Below are 25,096 nucleotides of genomic sequence, written 5' to 3' on the forward strand. Positions count from 1 at the left end.
TTCTTAACTTCCTTTACCGGTAACAGTAACAGTTATGTTTAAAATTTACACATTTCTTAGAAAAAAATAGAAAAAATGTATCGACATGCGGTTTTCAGTATTCTGTTGCTAATTTGGTCTTATTTTGTAATACAAGATTGAAAATGCATACTTGTATTTAATATTTCCCAAAAAAACTAGATTTCCAAAAATAATTAAGTAACGCCTCATAGCTGGCATATTACTTATTAGGCTATTTCGAAAATAAGACAATTACATTGACGAAAAAGAGCTGTTTTGAACAAGACCAAGTACGAAAAATACGATTTAGCAGAATCGGACTTACAGCCATGTTTTCATAAGAAGGTTTTTACTCACCCCCACCTCTTATTTGCCAAGGTTGACTTAAACTTGTGAAATCGAATATGCGCAGAATTTATGAAGAATACGATGATGAGATTTCTAGTGTTCTTTCATTGGGCAAATTTTGTAAAATTTTGATTTTTTAATTTTTGATATTCAATTACGCCCTCTAGCGGTGGACCTACAATTATGAAAATAATTTCCAGGCTTTTCCCGAGGCAACTTTTGTTAAAAATATTTTTTCTCAAAGCTGTACTATAAACGGTTCCTGAGATATGGCCGAGGGCCATTCTTATTGGCACACCCGGTACATAATACGTAATATCTTTAAAGAATAAAATTTTCTAAAAGAATTTAATTTGGAAGTTGTAAAACAAAGTACACATCCAAAATCACCTAGCCAATTTTAAAGTAGGTACACGAAATATATTCAAATGCATAAAAAACAAAGTACAAATACACAGTGTTCCACACTATGACCATTGTAACATATAATTATGAATATGTAATGAGGAAAGTAGTAGAAAAATAGGATGGAGGAATCACTAAAAGAGGCAGAAAAATCAGTGACCTGCAATACGCAGATAATACACTTATACTAGTAGCACACGATGTCGAAACGAATACCATCATTGAACGGATAAGCAGGATAAGCAAATATTTCGAACTCTAGATCAACACCGAAAAAACAGAAGTAATAATCGTACACAGGGCAAATAATAATATACCGCACTTACGTCAAGTGGAAAATTTCGAAGTAGTAAACAAATTTGTATACTTGGGCTCACTGATAATCAACAATGTGGATAGCTCATCAGAAATCAATAGTCTAAGAGCTGTGAGCGGATTTTGTGCGTGATAAGTAATATGAAAAAACTATACGGGGATATGTTGGATTAGTTGTGTACATGACTTTCACCAACGGCCGGAAACCAGAGTGTGGGCCGAGGGTAGTTATAAGGGGTCAAAGTCGCGGTCTTTATTATTTTTTTTGTGACGCTCATGATCGAGATAGTGCACCAAAATTTGGGAATAAGTAGGTCATGACGTACTTAAGTAAAATCTCTAGGAGCGCAGCGCTGCGTGGCCGACAAAGGGGTGGGGGTATGGGTGAATATAAAAAAATAGGGGTTTTTGCGCCGTTCGTGATTGAGATAGTACACCAAAATTTGGGTATAAGTAGACCATAACATAAATAAGTAAAATCCCCCGAGCCGCAAACCAGAGTGGGGGAGGAAGGTAGTTCTAAGGGGTCAAAATCTTGTTTTTTATTATTTTTTTTGTGACGCTCATGATCAAGATAGTGCACCAAAATTTGGGAATAAGTAGGTCATGACGTAACTAAGTAAAATCTCCAGGAGTGAAACGCTGCGAGGCCGACAGAGGGGTGGGGCAGGGGTGAATATAAAAAAATGTAAGGGGTTTTTTGCGACGTTCATGATTAAGATAGTGCACCAAAATTTGGAAATAAGTAGACCATGACATAACTAAGTAATATCCCCAAAGGCGAAAACCAGAGTGGCGGACGAGGGTAGTTATAAGTGGTAAAATCGCGGTTTTTATTATTTTTTTTTGTGGCGCTCATGATGGAGATAGTGCACCAAAATTTGTGAGTAAGTAGGTCATGAGGTAAATAAGTAAAATCTCCAGGGGCGGAACGCTGCTTGGGGTACGAAGGGGTGATAGGCAGGGGTGAGTATAAAAATATATGGGGTTTTTTTTGCCGTTCGTGATCGAGATAGTGCACCAAAATTTGGGAATAAGTAGATCATGACATTACTAAGTAAAATCTCCAGGAGCGGAACGCTGCGTAGGGGACAAATGTTGTGCCGGGTCACAAAAAAAATAATACACACTGCGACTTTGACCCCTTAAAACTATTTCCGGCTCTGGGAATTTTACTTAGCTAAGTCATGGTCTACTTATTCCCAAATTTTGATGCGCTATCTCAATCTAGCACCTCGCAAAAAACCCCTTATATTTTTTATATTCACATCTATCCCCACCCCTTTATCGGCCATGCAGCGTTCCACCCCTGGAGATTGTACTTAGTTACCTCATGACCTACTTATTCCCAAATTTTAGTGCACTATCTCGATCACGAACGGCAAAAAACCCCCATATATTTTTATACTCACCCCTGCCTATCACCCCTTTGTACCCCAAGCAGCGTTCCGCTCCTGGAGATTTTACTTAGTTACCTCATGACCTACTTACTCCCAAATTTTGGTGAACTATCTCCATCATGAGCGCCACAAAAAAAAATAATAAAAATCGCGACTTTTACCACTTATAACTACCCTCGTCCGCCACTCTGGTTTCCGCGTTTGGGGATATTACTTAGTTAGGTCATGGTCTACTTATTTCCAAATTTTGATGCACTATCTCGATCATGAGCGTCACAAAAAAATAATAAAAACGGCGACTTTGACCCCTTAAAACTACCCTCGTCCCCCACCTTGGCTTTCCGGATCTTAATCACGAACGTCGCAAAAAACCCCTTACATTTTTTTGTATTCAACCCTGCCCCACCCCTCTGTCGGCCACGCAGCGTTTCACCCCTGGAGATTGTACTTAGTTACCTCATGACCTACTTATTCCCAAATTTTGGTGCACTATCTCGATCATGAGCGTCACAAAAAAATAATAAAAACGGCGACTTTGACCCCTTAAAACTACCCTCGTCCCCCACCTTGGCTTTCCGGCTCTGAGGATTTTACTTATTTATGTCATGGTTTTTTTTCCTTATTGGCTTTGGATTACTTGATCCATTCAGCCACGATAGATAATAAATTACTGTTTGCTACAATATTCCAAATATAATACATTGCATTACATAATACATTAGGTACATGTGCGCACATATAATACTTATGCACGCACATACATACATACATATGTAGAAGTGGAAACATTTAATTGACCAGTAGGTATACTCCTCATTCATGGCCCTAACCAACTTAAATTAATTTACAAATAATTAAATCGACAAAAAAAAACTGCATGCTAATACTAAATACTAATACTAAATGCTAATAAATATATGTTTTTTTTTTACACAGCGATAAGGCTTCAACCCGGATCAACCCCGCGGAGGTTTACACCCTCTTTCTGTTTTTAATTTTTTTTTCTTTTTTTTTATTTTTTTATAACTTATTATACTTTTTTTTATTTATTTAATTTTTTTTTTAATAAGATTTAATTTTTTTATACATTTTTTTTGTATACATGTTTTTTTGTATAATTTTTTTTTATGTCATGGTCTACTTCAAGATTCTCGATCAGACGTCGAGTAGTAAGGTCACTGCCTGCACACCTTACTCATACCGACGACTAACGAGGAGTTTGAGAGCGTTTATCGCTGAAGACTGCTGCACATAGGTAGCAGGAGGTGGACGGTATATCCCACCGAAAAACCAACGACGCTTGGCCGTGCAACTCTAGAAAAGTAGACGGATTAAGGGATTTCAGAGGAATACTCTGGCCCTGGACCGAGTGGAATACACTCGACCCCGTACTCTATCTAACAAATTAAGTACGGCTCCAAGAACAAGTGCCAGTACGGGGATAAACCATACTCTATAAGGCTTTCAACGAGGGACCAAATAGCAGCGGGGTAAACCGCACAAATTTAGGTAAATATAGTCAGTGTCAAAAACGTCGGAAAAGCACGGAGGGGTAGGACAAGCCATCTTTATCCCTGGGGTTTACCCCCCAGAATACCTTGAGGCTGAGGTGCCCTCCGATCGCCAGACTAACACTTCAAATCCAAGTCGATAATGCCTTCCTCTGTAAGGTCCGTCTCTTCCACTCGGTATCTTCGTTCACGGACGACGGACCAGACAAACGTTGCATCCACTCAATCAAACTCCAATCAATTTGCCTCTCTAACTCAGGAAGGTGACACGATTCCCCGCAATGAATACAATCGTCTCCAGGCGGAGCTAGACCTGGCGGGCCTAAACGCCAAAATGAAAATTGTCCGTGACAAGTACCAACAGGTCTACCTCCGCATGGAGCAAGAAGATGCCAATAACCCTCTACTCAAGCGATACGCTCACGACTTTCCACCGCTTACAGCTACCAAACCTAGCTCACAGCAACAAAGCTCTCAGGCGAAACAGGGAGCAGTTTCAAGAACCATTTCTCAACCCAAACCATCTACTCAAACAACTTCTCAACCTCATCAATCTTCTTCTTCTCAATCTATAAACCCAGTTTCACAACAAGCCGCAAACGTCAGCAACAACACTAATCAACAACCTTCAGAATTCGTCTTCCAACGAAGACAGCGCCTCTCATATGCAAACGCCGCAGCGAGTTCTCGCCCAAAAAACCCAAATGTAGTCAATGCCATTAACGATCCTACTTTGTCCGAATACCTAATAAAAGATCTGCCAAAAGATCTTTGCAACAAAAGAACCTTCTTTCGGCAACTAAATGCCACAAAACTTCTAGCAAACAAAATCCACTCTTGCAAAGTCCTTCCTCACGGTATCGCTCATTTGCGACTTTTTAACTCAATAAAAGCAGAAGAAATCGAAAAAAGCATCCACAAAGCCACAGGCCAAACAATGGTTACGGTCCACAGCCGTAACAAAAACTCTAATCTTAATAACAAAGAACCAACTTATCTCTTCTGCATTACTGGCATTGATGTGGACTATACCGAGGAGGAAATCACTACCTTGCTTGCCGAACAGGAATTCCCTGTCGAGAAACTCTGGAGAGTGAAATCTTTCAGACTCGGCCGGGATTCCAAGGTGGTCAAGGTAGTGACGAAATCTCTCGAGAAGTACACCCCTGCTCTGAGCCGAGGCATTGCTGTTGTAAGTGGAGAGTTACGCTGAACGCGAACAAAACAACAACAATTGTGTTTCGCGCCCTTTCTGTGTCACAAAGAATCATGAGAAATGAAGACGTCCAATACCCACTGAGATTGATGGGAGAAAGGATTGTTCTCAGCCCGACTGCGACCTACTTGGGAGTACTGTGTAACAGGACTCTTAACTGGGAAGCAGACCTAAAGGCAACTTTAGATAGGGTAAGGAACAGAGCCAGACTTCTCAACCCTCTCTCAGGACGAATTGGCAAGACACACAAGAAGACTCTCTTACACACTTACAAGACCTATATTCGACCCGTCATTGAGTACAAAGATGCCTCTACTCTCTTTTCGCTAGAGCTCAGAGAGAGAGGTTGTTGCGAGTGGAGCGGAGAATCTTGCGTAGATGCAACTACGAGCACTGGAGATATCCCTCAAACGAAATCCATAACCTCTCAAACATCCCCACAATTATCGAGAGAATAAACTCTCTGAACAGGAACTTCACAACCAAAGTAATCAACGGTCCCCCTTCCGACACACAAGAATCTCTCAAATGTTCCTGTTCATCTTCTGGTCACGTATTCTACTACGCAAAGCCCAAGGGGAAAAAGATTCACCCACCGTCTGCTCTAATGCAAACATGCATGGACGAACTCCCAGTAGAATACGAAAACATCCTCGAGGCTACCCCGTTAGCCTACCCCACCCACCTTTAACTTATCCTGTTCCCTACCCCGAACAGGGAGAAGTTGGTTTTTTTGCGGTTTCCCAACTTCATTGCACAATTATACCTGTTCGTCCCAAGAAAATAGCCGCAACTATTTTCATCACTCGAACGCTCACTGTCCACGCTGCGCTCAAAAGCCACCTCTTGACCGCCGACGAGGGCCGCTGGTTCTAACAGTTGGCGTACAATAGTTTCTAGAGGGGTGGTCGAGGGCAAAGCACGGACAGCACACGTAAATGTCAATGGAACCAACATCAACTCCACCAAACTTTCGTCTTTGTTGTCTTGTAGCCTTCTGGTCACCACCGTCCGGCATAACCCAGGAACACCAGGAACACCGTACTTGCCCCAGTGCGTTTTTCGGACTGTTTGCTTTTGCTACCACTTTTTCGATGTTCAACACAATACATTCACTACAAACCCTGAAGAGAACAAAATCCGAAACGGGGACACTCAATGTAAGCATTTCTACAAAGCATTTCAATCTTTACACGCAAATCTACACATTGAGTATATAATATGGTCTACTTATTCCCAAATTTTGGTGCACTCTCTCAATCACGAACGTCGCAAAAAACCTCTTATATTTTTTGTATTCACCCCTGCCACACCCCTTTGTCGGCTACGCAGCGTATCATCCCTGGACATTTTACTTAGTTACGTTATGACCTACTTATTCCCAAATTTTGGTGCACTATCTTGATCATGAGCGTCACAAAAAAAAAAATAAAAACGGCGACCTTGACCCTTATAACTACCCTCGTCCCCCACTCTGGTTTCTGGCTCTGGAGTTTACTTAGTAATGTCATGGTCTACTTATTGTCAAATTTTGGTTCACTATCTCAATCACGAACGTCGAAAAAACCCTTTATATTTTTTATATTCACCCCTACCCCACCCCTTTTTTCGGCCACGCAGCGTTGCGCCCCTAGAGATTTTACTTAGTTACATCATGACCTACTTATTCCCAAATTTTGGTGCACTATCTCGATCATGAGCGTCATAAAAAAAATAATAAAGACCGCGACTTTGACCCCTTATAACTACCCTCGGCCCCCACTCTGGTTTCCGACCGTTGGTGAAAGTCATGTACAAAACTAATTCAACATATCCCCGTATAGTTTTTCCATATTACTTATCACGCACGAAATCCGCTTCTATCTCTCCGACTACAAGCGTAGTCAGCTGCCAGAATAACAGAAGGCTAAATTAGCTCAGAAGCATAGACTCACTAAAAAATCGATAGAAGTAAGATCGAAGGTTTCCAAATGTCAGAATAATTCTACGCGTGTCATGGACAAAACACAAAACCAACCTGCCAATCTTGGAGCTTAATATAAGAGACAGGTTTTAAAAAAAGTAAACCAAGCATTATTTTTTCACATAGCCAGAAGAACGACTACTATGAAACTGTATAAAAGACTCGTAGGAAAAATCCTACATGAAGCCATTCATCTGACATAGGATCGCAGCTAATAGCAGCAGCAAGCTCACAATATTTAGAGTCTTACAAGTAACTACGTATGCAGAAAAAAAGCCAAAAGTGACATGCGTTTAAAAAAAACTTTAGCAAAACACTGATAAATGTATAAAATATTATTTGGCTGCGATATATAAGATCATGCTTTCAAGAACAGAAATCAGATGCAAGAAAATAGCACAGAAAATAGAAACTAAACCCTATTGCACATACTTACCCTTTTTGTTGGGTTGAATTGCATATAATATTCCTTGAAACCAGGACTCTGGTGGTCGAAGACAGTTTTTACAGGTCCAAACATTTTGTTGTTCGTCGAAATTGGCACAACGTTTTTGACAGACATTCTTTTGACATTTTGAGCATGATACGCTGCAATCACCTCCTAATATGTGATCTATAGACCGAAAATACTCTCCACAGACGTCGCAATGCAGGTTACTTTTACTCTTACGACTACTGCAAATAAAAAACTACATTAAAATATAATAAAAATTATTAATAATCGTGTAAATACATAAATCAGACACAGAGAAATAATGTTTTCTAAATTTTCATAATAGTGATTAATCGATTTTCGCTGAAATGAATGCAAACTGACCTTAGTTAAAATTTGCGTCAAGTTTGGGTCTTATAGTCGAGGAAATGAAACTGAAAAAATGGCAAAACCTCTCAATTTTTTCGTCCAGCATCGATTTGTACAAAAATTTGGGATTAGGCTCATTTCACTCTCTAGTTCATTTTCTATATTGAGTTGTTGTACGCTTTTGGTTTTTTAAGGGTGAAAATTACCCCTAAAAAAACTACTTGTAAAAAATTATAAAATAACATTTTAAACTTTCATATTGTCAACATTTGGTTCTTATTAGTTACATAATGATGTTTTATGCTTTAAGATAAACTATGATAATATTTCAACCCTTAAAACCACCCTTGTTGGAGTTATATATAAAAATTACTTATCCTAAAAGAATAATTTCGGCTTGAATCGGTTTACATAAAAATTTGGGATTAGGATCATTGCACCCTGTACTTCATATTCTATAACATGCTCAAGGGCGTCGATTATTTTTAGGGGTGTAAACTACCCCTTATTGTCAAAAATTATATAAAAATATTGTAAACTTTAATATGGGTAAAATTTGGTTTTGATTGGCTAGAAATAATGATTGTTTTACGCTTTATCATATAATATCATAATATTTGAACCCTTAAAAACCACCCTTAAGAACATTACAATTTTTATAAGTAGATAATTTAATAGATCTATGCAGAAAAAAAAGTAGAATTAAAGAATTACAAAAACATTTATTTACACAAAAATACGAATTTACAAATATGTAGAAGTACAAATACATATAGTTTTTAAGTCATCTTCCAGTATACGAACCAGTTTTGTGGTATTATACATGCATTTAAAATGTTCCATAAGCGGACTATTCGAATATTTCGAAAAAAAAAAATAGTTTTATAAACATAGCTCCTTTATTTTAGGCGAAAAAAAGTTTTCTCAAAAATGATTTGGTAGGATTTTTGAAGAGCTATAAGACTATGCAAATTAAATTCCGTTAGATCCCTTAGTTTTTAATTGGGGAGGGTTTAAAGGGCTCGAATAAGGGGGTGTTTGCTCGTAAATAGAGGTTTTAAACAGCTATATCTCGCTAACTATTCACTGTAATGAAAATCTATGCACAACATAATTTTAATTATTAAAAAAGCTACAGTTTAGTAGTGTATCATTTTTTTCGTGTGTCCAGTATTTTCGGAGATATTTTGAAGTAAAAGGTGAAAAATACGAAATTGCAAGAAATCAATTTTTCTTTAAACTCCAATTTTTCTAAACTTAGGCCTTTTAAATAGGTCAAACTTTTTGGGTGTGTTGACAACACAAATATACAAGGAATTACAGAAAGATGAAGACCAACTTTTAATTAGGAGGGTAGTTAGGGGGTTATTTTCACTGATTTTTTCGTAGAGAAAAGCAGGTACCGACATTTTTTTGATCATAAGTCGCTCTATTTTCATTTTTATTATTATTCTTTGAAAGGTTTAGCTGTATACTTAAAAAAAGATAATTTAAGTTTTCCTCGAAAAATGCAAATTTTTCCCTTTATTTGGCTTTGAATATTTCAAATTATGTATTTGACGAGAAAAGCTAACCTTTAACATGCCGTATCTCGGTTTGTACTGGTCTTAAACATATTATAGAAATGTGTTTTTGATTAAATGCGTATTTTTTGAGATATTCTCAAAAAACCCTCTAAAAAAGTCGATTTTTTCGACGAAAAATTGTTACTTTAGTTTAATATTAGTTTAAAATATTAGTTTTACGAAAAAAATGTAAAAAACATTTTTTTCTTAGAATTACTTTTTACATCGATTTAAATGGTTAACATGTAATAAAAAATTCCCACACCCCGAGATGGGGTGGGAACCACCCCAAGGTTTTAGCGTACATCGGCATGTTATAGAAAATGATCCTTGGACTATTCCGTACCTTCTGTGAAAATTTCAAGTAAATCCATGCTGGACGAAAAAATTGCGAGCCAAAATGTTTCATTTCATCGACTATTATTATTTATAGCGAGAACGAGACAAAATAGTTTCCAATAGTTCCGGAAATCAGAAATCAAGAGCACAAAAGCGATACAAATAACATACGATTCTATACATGAAATATGGGAATTAGTGAAGGGACTGCTGCTAAAAGTTATGATTTTAGCAAGCCATAAAAACATCGATAAAATATGCGTAATAATATGATGTGTGACCAATCTTTGGATAATACGCATTTGCTATATAATATTTGGTTCAAGAGTATCACGAAAACGTCAATGTGCTGCTCATCTACGTAAAATTTTTATTAGTTCGATAGGAAGCATATTAAGTCCAAGGGTATTCCCGATCTTCATTGTTTTTAATGCTCATACTATGCCTTATCTTTTAATACCTGGACCTATCTTCCCTGAAGTAAGTTCTATGTTTCCCAGGTCTCCTCTTTCATCATCGAACAGTTTGTCTTTGTATTCTGCCCAGCGTTGTACTCTCTCATCGGTCTGTGTTATAATAATCCCGTGTCTATCCAGAAGTGCACCAGTGAGATTTTGTTTTCGTAGTCTTGCCATTTCTTTAACTTTCTTGTGTAGATTAAATATGTTTCGTATTTTTTTTAAGGACCTCGTTCTCTTTGTATTTCTATTCAATGTTTTTCTTTTGCCTGCTTTATCGTCCTCTTTTTCTCGTGGTTAATCTCCTGTATTTATTGTTAGCTTTGTTTTAAATCATTTAGATTGTTCCATCATATTGAATATCTCGTCGTTGATCCATTCCTTTTGCGGAAGTCGGAAGACAGGGCTAAATTTGGAACAGCTAATAAGAACAGATGAAGACGAAGAAGACAGAGAAGAGTTTGCAATTGTAGTAACCAAGCTTCCTTGACTAGAAGGCACTTTAAGAAGAAGATATATCAGAAAGACTTCAGATAAATTAAGTGTAAAATCTAAGGGCAAAACATAAGCAACAAGCAACAAACAAAAGGGTGTTGCTGTATGTGTACTCTCGTTGTTTTTATTTGGCGAATGATAACAAACAATCGCAAATAATTTTTTACCTAAAACTAGCAGATACTACATAATATTATAATATGGGCTTCCATTTTTACACATTGCTATAAATAAAACTGTCGACTAAAACGTTCTATAAATAATTTAAACAATAGAAGTGATCTTTGTATTATGAATATGAATAAAGTCGAAAAAATAAATTTTAGATAATTGAGTAATTTTAATATGTACTTCCTTATTACTTCTCAATTAACTGAGAATGAACTTGAGTATGTAGCTTTTATGACGTGTCTATTATAGATAAACATTTTTTCTTTTCTCTCCCTTCTGAATATAATTTAAGGAGAAACCAAAAATATAGCAAGAAATCATAGATGAGCTCTTTTTTGTATTCACTGTTATTATGTATACAGTGAGCACGTAAAGGTTGGATTTTTTTTTCATGAATGGGCAATTTTGGAAATAAATCCCGAAATAGGTAGATTTTTATTTTTAAATTACGATTTTTTGGCATATACATCGTACTAGTGACGTCATCCATCTGGGCGTGATGACGTAATCGATGATTTTTTTAAATTGGGATAGGGGTCGTGTGATAGCTTATTAAATGTTTTATTCATTAATATAAACATCAACATAAATATTTATACAGGGTGTCCAAATTTTTATTCATTTAATATTAATTGTGACAAAAAGAAGAATTTATGTAATTTATTTAATTCAAAATAACATTTTACCGCAGTCCGAAAACAGGAAAAAATGTTTATTTGAAGAATAAACATTGCTTTTCGCTCAAATTAAATGTTCAAACTGCCATAGAGGCAGGTGGGTGGCAGCTTTAACATTTAATTTAAGCGCAAAACAGCATTAATTTATCCAATAAACATTTTTTTCTGTTTTCTGACAGCAGTAAAATGTTATTTTTAATTAAACAAATTACATACATTCTTCTTTTTGTCTCAATTAATATTAAATGCAAAATGTTTTTTGGGCACCCTGTATAAATAATTATGTTATTGTTTATATTACGGAATGGATAATTTAATAAGCTTTAAAATGAGCCATCACACGAACCCTATTTTTATTTAAAAAATCATCGATTACGTCAGTCCTGCTGCTCGCAGGCAATCGAAAAGTGTATCATTTTGCTCTCGTCGAATGCCATCTCGAAGTCGATAAAACAAACATAAGCGCCTCTTTTCGAACTCATAACTTTTTTGTAAGAAAACGCGCATTTTTTTTATTCACTGTTATATAATTTTAAGTTATAGTTATACATATATGACAAATGAGTTTATTCAAAAAACGTATTTTTATTATTTTCTAATAATCTATAAGAAGTTAATTGAGAGCAAATGATTATATTGATGGAATACGTTTTCAGAAGGTATTTTCGATAAATATCTTAATAAACTTTGGCCAATTATTGGTCCGACGACATAACTGATCTGAACTGAAACGAATTTGCTGAAACTACGAACCTTACGTGCCTTACGTATTATACTGATTATTTCCTTCATAGAGATTTTGACCAATAGAATCTTAACAAGAATAAAAATTACATCAATAATCTTTGGTAATTTCCCTCGCCATGTATTTTACGTTAGATGCTCTTCGTTGCTACTCAAAAATACATTCAGCAACATTAATAACAATTAATGTTTTAAAACTTGTCACATAGAACAACAAGAAACAGGTTTAGCAAATATTCAGGCGAAGATATCAATAAAACATTAGTTAAAATGATTTAAAAAGGCAGTTTTATTCATGAAATAATCTTAGCGAATTACTGTCGGAAAGGAGAAGCGACTGACTTAGCGAATTACAGAAGAAATCGTTGGAGATTATCAATGCGGATTTAGACCGGGCCGCTCTACTATTGACCAAATATTCACAATAAAACATATAATGGAAAAATGCTGGGAATTTGATCGTGAGCTTCATCAGATATTCATAGATTTTAAACAAGCATTTGATAGAGTATGCAGGGCTAGACTGTGGACAGCGATGCAGGAACTTGGCTTTCCAAAAAAAAACTAGTCAGGTTGATACGGGTGTGTATGGAACAGTTACGACGTAAGGTGAGAGTTGGACAACAATACTCGGAGACATTTGAAATAAGCAATGGACGAAAACAGGGAGATGCACTTTCACCACAACTCTTCAATTTAGCTCTGGAGCACATAATTAGAAGTGCAAGAATCGAAAAACCCAATACAGTATTTCATCGAGAAGGACCAAACTTACCACTGGCATTTGCAGACGATATCGATTTAATAGGTAACACACGATTAAGGATGAAGGAGACTTTCGTGAGGTTCGAGAAGGAAGCAGAGAAGATGGGACTCCAAATCAACAAAAGAAGACGAAATATATGTAGTTGAGCCGCAATAACCAAAACAGAGACAGCATTGGTCAGAACATCACCATCGATGACTTTAACTTTGAGCGCGTTAGAGAATTCAAGTATCTTGGAACAACAATTACTGAAGACAATAACGAATCACAAGAAATAAACAATAGGATACAGGCCGGCAACAGATGTCTTTTTGCCCTCCAAAACCTTATAAAATCCAAACAACTAACAAGACGTACGAAGATACAAGTCTATAATACAATCATACGACCCGTTGTGATGTATGGAAGCGAAACGTGGACGATAACAAAGGCAAACGAAGAGAGACTACTTATTTGGGAAAGAAGAATCCTAAGGAAGATCTTTGGTCCTGTGCTGGATGAAGCATCAGGACAATATAGGATAAGATCTAACAAAGAGCTCGAAGAACTTTACCCAGACGCCAACATCATAAAATAGATAAAGTCCAGAAGACTCCAATGGGCGGGACACCTCAGAAGACATTCTGACCAAAGAACAGTAAGACTGGTGTGGGAGGAAGTCCCAACTGGAAGGAGACCACGCGGACGCCCTCGACTCCGGTGGCGAGATAATATAGCAGGAGACCTAAGCGCGACGGGCGTGGAGAATTGGATGGAGGTTGCCCAAAACAGAAAACAATGGAGGTATGTTGTCGAGTCAGCTAAAACCCACGAAGGGTTGTAACGCCACGGAGTAAGTAAGTAAGTAATTACTGTCGGGCTCGAATTATCGATTTGTTTCATTCTAAAGGGGAATTTCATTCCCCTTCGGGTCGTAAAATTAAAACTGTCAAAGTGTCAATCGGAATACAAATCGATAATTTTAGAGCCCTCGTGTAATTACTACTGATAAACAAAAAATACAGAGAGGAGTAGGAATAAGAAATTATTACAGGAAATTCTAGGAAAATTTCAGGAAATGCGCTGGAAGATCAAAAGAGGAGTGAAAACATTAAAAGAAAATGTAACGTACAGTGTATACACGAATGGACACTAAGCAGAAAAAAAATAGAATAACCACATAAGCAGAATGGGGGAGACTCGTGTGTCGAAAATAGCAAGAGATAAATCACTAATCGGTAGAAAAATAGTAGTATGGGCCATTCCACGAACATACGCCTGTTTTGGATTACTTCGACAACGAATATTTTACTGTGCAACATAAGAAGTACGAAAGTAAATGACGCTAATAATTATTCCAATAAACAACAATGTAATTTGTAATTTACTTTCGTTCTTCTTATTTTGCACAGTAAAATATTCGTTGTCGAAGTAATCCAAAACAGGCGTATGTTCGTGGAATAGGGTATAGTGGCACCAATCGGCCAATGAACAAGCAGAATTGCTTATAAAGAGGAAGAAGCAGGAGAAGACAAGATAACCTTACTATTCTTTTTACTTAAATTACAGGTTATCCTGGAATAACAACAAGAACTCGTCGTTTTTTTGTGATTATTGTGGGGTTTAATTTGGTTGAAAATTCGAGTTATAGGATTTCTTAACTTCTATATTTATTGATTTTGTGAATTTTGGTATACCTACAGGGTGATTGATTAGTAGGGTAAAGCTCAATAGCTCCGCTATAGTAATAGATAGCAATAAAATTTAATAACAAAAATTTTAGCCACCTTTGAGCTTTTCACATTACAAAATTAGTTAGAGTGTTACAGGGTCTTCGATAACACAGTGGCAGACCAAACTTATGTTTTTTTTAAATGGAACACCCTATATTTTATTTTAAATGCGAAATCCTGTTAACTTCTCCATCACAAAAATATAAAGGTTTGTTATGTTATACAGGGTATTTACAAAGTTATAACCAATTTTATATGAAAATCGTAACAAGTTCAACTCCCTGTATAAATAAAAATAAGCAAAAGAACAATGGTTTATTAATGCCATATATTTTAACGTATTGTCAAAATTTTCAAGAATGGTCGATATTGCTAATTTTCTTTATATCAAATACAGGGTGAGTCAAAACGCAAGTACATTATTTTCTCAGTAATTTTAAATAAAACACCCTGTATTTTATATCACTATTGAAAAGTACCATTACCGTACTTTAATTTTTAGATAACATTTCCTATGTCTAAATTTATTAGTTTTCGAGATATTTTTATTTTTCAATGGACCAGTAGCGTGGCCACTCAAATCACCAGAATTTAATAAACTGTACTGATTTTTTTGGGGTTACGTTAATAATGAAGTTTATAAAATACCTCAAACAACAAGGGATGAGATTTTTAATAGAATACAAAGTGTATTTCGATGTGTTAATTTACAAATGCTCCGTAGAGTAAGTAGCTCATTCAATGATCGTTTTAAGGCGTACATAAATGTGTCAGGAGATCATTTTGAACACCTTATGTAATTAAATATTAAAAATATTTTATTAAAAGTAGCTTCTAATTTTTTCAAATATGTTTTTTTGCAAAATGTATTACTGATAAATTATGTTTCGTTCTTTATTTGTTACATTGTTACATTTACATACAAAAGTAGTGTTTAATTGTCTTCACAAAAGATTGCATTTTGTGTTTGTGTGTTTTTTTTGTAAAATTTATTACTAATTTTATTTGTTTATTTGTTGCATTTACATAAAAAGATAGTTTTTAATTGTTTCAAAAATGTTGCATGTAGTGGTTGTGTTTTTGTTTGTAAAATGTATTACTAATAAATTATTTTTATTTCTTTATTTGCTACAGTGTTACATTGATTACCGGATTGATAATCGGTAATCTTCAATTGTCAATTCAGTCATGGCTTACTTAAAATTTAGATAAATTTAAACACCTAAAATAATTTGCTCTGAAAAATGAAAATATCTCGAAAACTAATACATTTGGGCATAGGGAATGTTATATAAAAATTAAAGTACGTTAATGTTACTTTTCAATAATGATATAAAATACAGGGTGTTTCTTTTAACATTACTGAGAAAATAATGTACTTGCGTTTTGACTCACCCTGTATTTGATATAAAGAAAATTAGCAATATCGACCATTCTTGAAAATTTTGACAATACGTTAAAAAATATGGCATTCATAAACCATTGTTGTTTTGCTTATTTTTATTTATACAGGGAGTTGAACTTGTTACGATTTTCATATAAAATTGGTTATAACTTTGTAAATACTCTGTACAACATTACAAACCTTTACATTTTTGTGATGGAGAAGTTAACAGAATTTCGAATATAAAATAAAATATAGGGTGTTCCATTTAAAAAAACAAAAGTTAGGTCTGCCACTGTGTTATCGGACACCCTGTAACATTCTAACTAATTTTGTAATGTGTAGCTCAAAGGTGGCTAAAATTTTTGTTATTAACTTTTATTTATATCTATTACAATAGCGATGCTATTGAGCTTTACCCTACTAATCAATCACCCTGTATAGCACTTAATTTTAGTTTCAACTCTATATTCATAAAATAAAACAATTATTTGCTTGCGGTGTCAACTATGCCAGTCCTTTAATTCTTAATTGGGTACACTCACACTTTGTATAATATTATAAATCACTTTCGTAAAAATACACTCGGAATTTTCCAAATTATTATGCCAAATCAAATAAAACTTTGGTCTAAATTACATAAGTGCAGAGAAAAGTATGTCAAATTCTTGGATGTAGCACCTCTCTCATGTTTTAAAAATTTTGGTCCAATAACATCAATATTTAATATAAACGGTACTGTTCATAAAATAACAAAGCAGAACAACTATTACGTAACCATTATTATTTAACATAATGACCTAGGCATGGCCTACTTCTCGCGAAAGTAACAACCACAGACAACTTGTATAATCTGAAGAGACAAGCGAGTGCAAGCGTACCACTTTTACTTTCCGTTGCAGTACTCGTAGTACCACTTTTGTTGTCGTTTACCGTTCTTATCAAACGACACTATAGAAATTAGTGATCATTTTGGTTTTAATAGTTGAAAAATAATATTAAGTCCACATATATAGTGCAATTGTTCTTTCCAATTTTTTTTTGGATAATAACGATAACAAAGTAAACATTGGTAAGTAAGTCCTGATTATTAATATTATCACGATATTTGTTTATTATTAATAGTCATAGTAATTTACCACCTGAACAGACGGGGTCGTGAATTGTAAGTTTTTTGAATTTCCTCTTGTCTTCTTCGCTTCAGCATCCATCTGGCTTGCAATTTTTAGAAGCCATGGATGTGTTACCAGGGAAATTGACCAATAAATGTAGGTGTTTTCAATTAAAAATCTTTTAGGGATATTTTTAATACTTTTCAATATTATTAATGTTTCTATTAGTATTAGGTTGAAGACTTACTTTGCCTTTCAGTTGCCAAATGACGCTAGTCACCTACTCCATAAACGTCAGTTGCAATGCGGGGATAATCTTTCGTAATTTTGTCACTTCGGGCAGAGAGCAGCAGACCAACGCCTCTCTGATGATGACTCCAAATAGAGTCGAAAATCGTCGATTTAGAGTGCTGGTCTGCGCTCCCTGTTCTAAGTGAAAAATAAGGCGGTTGGTTTTGCCTTCACATTGCAACTGAAGAAAAATGGAATTTTTATTCTATTTTTATATTGGTCTTTACTCCTTTGAGTAACTAGGTCCATTTTCCGTTGGAATTTACCAGCTGAACAGACGGGGTCGTGAATTGTAAGTTTTTTGAATTCCCTCTTGTCTTCTTCACTTCAGCATCCATCTGGCTTGCAATTTTTAGAAGCCATGGAGGTGTTACCAGGGAAAATATTTTTAATATTTTTCAATATTATTAATGTTTCTATTAGGTTGAAAACTTACTTTGCCTTTATTAATAGTCTGTTATTTTCTAGCACAGATAGTTTCACAGAAATCTGTTGATTACTGCGTTTGTTTCTGCTAGTCCTTATTGTCGAACTTTTGGGGCCATAAGTCACTATATTTTCCACCAAAGTTTCAAATGATTGCCTTTTTGTTATTTTCTTTGCAAGCTTTTACTCCAAATTAATAAACTTGATTTGTTTGTATTAAACTTTTTTTGTTAATAATTTCTAGACCACAATCTAATAATTTTCCAATAGTGTAGTCACTGAAGGTGGGTGGTTAGAGGATACATCAAGCAACAGTAGTGAAATGGTACCAATTTGCACTTTTATCCCGGGGTGGACGCCACTCCTTCTCGAAGGTAAAAATTATTTTATTAAAAATAACTCTAGGAATCGATAGAGGGACAAATTCTAAGCAAATTTTGATATATAAAGTTATCAAAATAAATCAATACTTTTTGAGTAGTTATTAAAGATTGAAGAGTTTATTTTTTTTTTAGAAAAATGCTTGTTTAAAGCGGTTTTTTATAAATAACTCAAAAACTTTTTTTCAAAAACAAAAAGTTTTTACAAAAAAGTTAGTGTTACAAAAATTGAAGCTAATTAAAAATCGAACAAATTCCTTATGGTAGGGGAGCCCAAGCGGGGATTTTTGCAGTTACTCGAGCGCGTCAGATTAATATATGGGAGAAACTTGGTACCCTGCAGATGTACTTCTACCATATATTAGCTCTTAACACAGGGGAGTTCGTTAAGGGGGGTCCGAAAAAAAAATCTATCCTTAAAAATACTCGAAATTGTCAGATTAAGATAAGGTAAGTTAAGGACATGCAAAACAGTGTATATTTCAAAAATCTGACGATTTGAGCGGGGCGTAAGGAAATGGGTGAGTTAAAAAGTTTCACAAAAAAAAGCGAATAATTCGCGAAATGAACGTTAGATCGAAAAACTAAAAAATAATTTTCAATATTTTTCAAAAATCTATCGAATATCAAACATGACCCCACACGAAGAGGGGTGGAGGGTAAATTTAAAATTTTAAATACAAATCACTAAAATGGAAAACTTTACTTAACTTTATGGTTTTAGGACCTACTCTTCACAACCCAATAGGTCACCTAAGCGCTCGAGTGACTGCACATTTAGCATACTTCGCTCCCCTACTATTACTTGAGAAACCTTTTAGTATTAATTCAAAGTGAATAATTGAATGAGTATATTTTTTCAACGAGTACTCAAACCTAATTATTCACGTTTAACTAACGGAAAAACGATGCATTTTATAACATAACATGTAGGTACATAGTAAACACAAGAACTATAGAAGAAGTAGATAGCATCAAAATGTATGCTCCAAAATTCTTTTAAAATTTATGCTCCAAAATTTTTCAAAATTGATGCTCCAAAAATTTTCCATAAAAATGCAATTTTTTTAAATACCTCCGTAAATTTTCATAATATCAGGTTAGTCCAAAAACCACTTAAAAAGTAATTTTAAGGGCTATAAAATCGTATTAAATTTAATCTAAATCCCTTATTTTTTTTTTAAATATGTATAAAAGGTTACATGGTTCCCTCAGTAGAATTTAGGCTTTAAATGTTTTTATTTCGGTTATTTTTTATCCTACAATAGTTATTTTCCTAACAAGTGCAGAAGTCCTTCTTTTCCGCACGCGACTGCAGTTTGCCGAACGACGCGAAGCGGGAGTTCGGCAAGCAGTCGAGTGCGGAAAAGAGACTTTCTGCAAGAGTTCGGAACAATATTTTTTCTAAGGGTCTTAAAAAAATTACCAAATCTTAATCAATTAATTTAATTAATATGAAAATACATACACAAATTAATTCTTTGACAAAGTTGTCAAAACCAAACTTTCAATATAATTAGTTAGCATGACGACGATCTTGGTTTCCATGACGATGATTCAAAACGACTGTTATTGTCTACCGATTTGACTTTCCAATATTATGTCAAAATAATGTTATTTCATCGAATTGTCGCGTTAATTTCATTAAAACAGGAATACAATAAGATATATTTGAAATAAATTAGTAAATAATATCTAAATATTAGTTATTGCATGTATTATAATTACTTTAAGGCCATATTAACATATCTAAATTAACACGCGTGCGGAAAAGTAAAAACCGCGTGCGGAAAAGTAACACGCGTGCGGAAAAGTGAAACTTTCTAACCTAAAATGCGTGCGCGAAAGTAGACATTTTTGCACGCTCGTAGAAATAATAATAAAAAATAAGTAAAATCTTTATTAAAAAAACTAAAATTTGCTTCTTTATTGTTTTTTACGTAGGTACAATCGAGTATTTTTGGAACTATTATCAAAAAAAAAAAATTTTTTCGAAAATTTTAAAAATTATGATTTTTAAGATCATAAGAAGTATGCATTTAAACCGGTTAAAATTTTTGAGGTCACTACTTATACTAAAATAAAGACATTTTTTTGGGATTAATGAAGATTTTAATTTTTGTGGAAATAGCGTGTTATATTTTTCACTTTTTCATTGTAAAAATATGCATTTAAACTAATTAGAATTTTTGAGGCCATTACGTATGTTAAAATAAAAAAAAATTTTGGGATTAATGTAGATTTTAATTTTTGTGGAAATATGTGGAAATAGCGTATTTTGTTTTTCACTTTTTCCTTTAAAATTCGAAAGGGTTCTCTTATCTTCATCATAACTTGCCTAATTATGATGCTACCAACTTATTCTGGCTCTCATTTGATAGGTATTCCTAATCGATTGGACAAGTGTTTAATAAGTAGAGGATAAAGGTTATAAAATGCATTGTTTTCCCGTTATTTAAGCTTGAATACTTTAGTTTTGAGTAGGTACTCGCCGAAAAAATATACTTACGTTCAATTATATTAGGTAGTGTAACTCACATTGAGTTAATACCAGAAAACGCTGAAAGGTTTTTGAAGTAAGAATTTTATTTGATTTTTTAATATTTTAAATTTTGGCAATAATAACTTTTTTGTAAAAATTTAAAGTTTTGAAGTTATTTATGAAAAACCGCTTTAAAACATGCATTTTTTTCAAAAAATTAAAATAATTGATCTTTAATAACTCAAAAAGTATTGATTTACTTGATATAGCAAACTTTGCTTAGAATTTGTCCCTCCATGGATTTATCGGGTCATTTTTAAAATAATAATTTTCACCTCTGAGAAGGCGCATCCATCCCCAGGGTACAAGCGCAAGTTGACACCATGTCGCTTTTTTTCTTAAGGTATCTTCTAACTACTCACCAATTTTCATGGAAATCGAGTTTTTGATGGCAACGGAAAATATTTCACTCCAATGCACTCAATTTATTGGCCAAAATGACCAAAATAGTTTGACTCGACCAACACAAAATTGTAGACAATAATTGGTAGTTTCAAATATTATGACCGTTAGGAATCACAGTGTACATAATAATATGGGAAACAATACACTGCGCGTCATTAAAAAGATGCCACCTAGAATTTTTGGCATTTTTTAATTTTTACGGACTTTACAAGCAATTTATTATCATTATATGTTTGAGTAATGCTAAAAAACACGTTCTTAAGCAGTAGGGGAGACCGGGGTTTGTTGACTTATTTTTTCTATAATTAATTTTTACTTATTTATTTTTTGAATATTGTTAAATTAAAGTATATGTCAGCTCGTTCAATACTCATTCAGGTATTATATACACATTTTCAATTTATTATAATTTTCCGTAGAAAAAAGTTTTAAGCAAATTTTGACTGCCTTGTCAAATAAGTCAACTAACCCCGGGTGCGAGGTTAGTTGACTAACAGGCTGGGGTTAGTTGACTTAATATTTTCTTAGTGATATCATAAGAGTAATAATAGTGACACAAGCAAAAAACAAATGCAGATTCAAATTTCACGTTTATTTTGAATATTACACTATTACAGACATTAAGATTACAACTAAATTCACAAATCATCATCCGAATCACAATTAATGCATCTGAAAAAAGGGATATTATTTTTGTTCGTACATTTGATGTAGGCCCATCTGGTGCAATGGGTGCACTGCACCCAGTCATTCCCTCTAGTGCTATTTCGATAGGGTTCTTCACATACTAAGCACTCAGTTTCATCCTCAGATTCCGAAGATGTAAGATCATGATGAGCTGCAGACGTAGATGGAATCGGGCTTTCTTCCCGAAAAAGAAATTTTCGGCGTCTCTAATTTTCGTGCTGTTGGTGTCTTTCTATTGGTTGCAGGTTTTTCTTTTATGTGGACCTTTCTTTCCTTTCGTATTCTTTTTTCTTCCGTGAGAGCATCTTTTATCGGAGTATCGGTTAAAATAGCGCAGCGGTCTGTCTCTTCTTCCGTGGTTTTCTCGAATTTTGTCGAGGACCTGCTTTTGGAAATGGCCTTACTTCTTCAGGGGAAAGCAAAATCGAACTTGCAGGTTCTATGTCGATGCGTTTTGCAGACAAATTGTCGTTGGCATCTGGGAATTTTTCTAAAATTGTTGGTGGATTCTCCATGATTTCAACTTGTTCCACTGTTGAAATATTTATATTGTTTTCGGTAGCGTTTCCTTCTTCGTTTGCTGGTGTAGGCCTGTCTGTCATATATGATGGCAAGAAGGCACTCTCTGTGAAGACATCCTCATTCAGAGGACATATCCCTGTTTTACGAAACCCAGACATTATATTGGTTGGCGTAGCAGCTAGAGGCAGACTCAATTTTACAATTCCAGGAACATCATATATCGAAAATGTCTTACCTGGATTGTTCACCATCCAGTTATCAATAGCTGAATTGCAGTATTTTTTTAGGGGACCGTAAACACTCCTATCTAGAGGCTGCAATTTATGCGAGCAGTGCGGAGGGAAAGATAAAACGCCTCCACAGAAAGGTGGGATTCATGGTTGTCGAGCAGAAAAAGTATGGGGTGCTCCTTAGAAGATCTTTTGTGAAGCACAAAATGCTTGACAAATTTCACAAAATGTTGTTCTTTCATGCATCCTGATGGATTTGCATCTCCTAGGCTTCCGACAGGTGTATCTCTAATAAAGTGGTCCCTGTAGTTGACCCTCGTGAAAATGAAGAACTGAGGAACAGTATTACCACTTGCTGAAACTGCAACGGTAAGGGTTACAAGGGTTCCTCTTTCTGCGGACGTGAGTTTGCCTATTTGCTTGAAGCCACGTCGTGCCACTATTCTATCCGACTTCTAAACAGTTGTGATACCCGTCTCGTCAACGCTCCAAATATCCGATGGTTGAAAATTCAGACGCTTATACACCGTTTTCAAATTGTTGAAAAACATGTCTACATTTTATTTGTTGAATGAAGTGGCTATTGACAAACTGGTGGCTTGTGGTGTCCTCAAGGATAATGTTTTGTTCCTCTTGATATAAAATGTATACCAATCTGGACCTGCCATTTTATTTTTTGTCCAGCTATCTGGAACTCTGAGACGGTTTGCACTGGCATACTGGAAGGCGAATTTTCTGAGCTCCTTGGAGGTTAAACCATAATAAATATACGGATCTTATTTCAGGTAATTAGCTAGAAGTGTCTCTTGCTCATCAGAAAAAATATTTCTCGCATTGAAATAACCTACACGTTCTAGCTGTACATTCCCACCAGTTGATCTGGCTTTAACTACATAGCGATGCAGTGTTTTTTGTGGTATTGAGAAGTCTTTTGCGACGCCATTGACACTTCTGCCATCATTTAAAACTGTTGAAACGGTCCGTTGCATGATATCTGGTGCTGTCTTGCCCTTATCACTTTTCTTCTTGTAGGTTCTCATAGTCCTGCTGTAACAAAATAAAGACGATTAATGCTTCAGATAGATTTACATTTGGAGAAACATATGCAATTTAATAGTTGCTAATAGTTTCCAAATGCCTCGATATCACTATCAACTAATCACTAATCCATTGTAAAATACCAGCTTAGTTCACAAATTATGAAATTTGTGTACATAACGGGGTTTGTCGACTAAGTCAACAGACCCCGGCATGGCTTAGTCAAAAAAGCCCCATGCGTCACCTTATCATTCCGAAGGCCGTGTGATGGACATGCATTAACGTAGATACGAATAAATCTCGTCAAATCATAATAAATATATGTTACTTCTCAAAAATTCAGTGAAATTTGTGTAGAACAATTGTATAGATTATAGATAATAATACGAAAATATTAAGAACGAAAGTAATTACTTACCAAGGATGATTCTAGATTTCTCGTTCACTGGCACAAAACACAAGCGACCATAACAGCGATATTGTAAAATGAAGCCGCAAGAGGGGGAAGTTCAGATATCGTGTCTACAGGCGACATCTGTTACACATCAGAGGAACTAGAGGCAATTAGTCAACTAACCCCTTTAGTCAACTAGCCCCGGTCTCCCCTATGCAACCATTTCTTAAATATCAAATGTAAAAAAACTTTTCCGAAAATAATGATTTTTAGGGAAAATTTTAAAAATTAACATTGTAAATTTTTTCTGTTTTCTTTATAAAAATTAGAATAAAGTCGTAATTTTTAATATTCTTTATTAACATCTCTATTTTGAATTACACTCCTCATTCTACTTGGCATTAAATTGATCAAATTCTGGATGTTTTCTTTAAGAAAAGATTCTCATTCTTCTTTGAGCCCCAACCGAAGCTGCTCACGATTTATTGGAGTACGTATTCTGTTTGTTACTCTTCGTTTGAGTTGGTCCCAAAGATACTCAATCGGTTTCAAATCTGAGATTTAAGCAGCCCAACCCATTTTTGGCACACTGACCGTTTCCAGGTAATGTGTGGCCACGCATTGTCTTGCATGAAAATAAAATTTTCGCCCACAAATCCAGCAGGCATTACATGCGTACGGCCTTCGAAAGAAATGCCTGCCCAAATCATTACCGAGTCTGCTCCAAAAGCAACACGTGCTTGTCGAACACAAGCAGCATATCATTCTCCACGTCTTCTGTAGGTTTTGATGCGACCA

At 35.0% G+C, this 25,096-nt stretch overlaps 1 protein-coding gene and 1 long non-coding RNA gene across 7 annotated transcripts in view; one reads left to right on the forward strand and one right to left on the reverse strand.

Moving 5' to 3' along the window:
• The window catches only part of LOC114332012 (uncharacterized), a 431,454-nt gene that overhangs the window by 271,787 nt on the left and 134,571 nt on the right, over positions 1-25,096 (reverse strand). For all 6 annotated transcript variants that reach the window (XR_007696787.1, XR_007696778.1, XM_050645467.1 and 3 more), the window contains exon 2: positions 7,595-7,833. Coding sequence is in view for 4 of the 6 variants with exons in the window: in XM_050645467.1 (XP_050501424.1) it covers positions 7,595-7,833 (239 nt within the window). In the remaining 2 variants the exon portion in view is untranslated. The remainder of the gene's footprint in view (positions 1-7,594; positions 7,834-25,096) is intronic.
• The window catches only part of LOC114332015 (uncharacterized), a 33,373-nt gene continuing 25,355 nt past the window's right edge, over positions 17,079-25,096 (forward strand). Inside the window, exon 1 of the long non-coding RNA XR_003652733.2 lies at positions 17,079-17,343. This is a non-coding gene — a long non-coding RNA (uncharacterized LOC114332015). The remainder of the gene's footprint in view (positions 17,344-25,096) is intronic.

The sequence above is a fragment of the Diabrotica virgifera genome, chromosome 1 (genome assembly GCF_917563875.1).
Source record: "Diabrotica virgifera virgifera chromosome 1, PGI_DIABVI_V3a".
NCBI lineage: Eukaryota > Metazoa > Arthropoda > Insecta > Coleoptera > Chrysomelidae > Diabrotica > Diabrotica virgifera.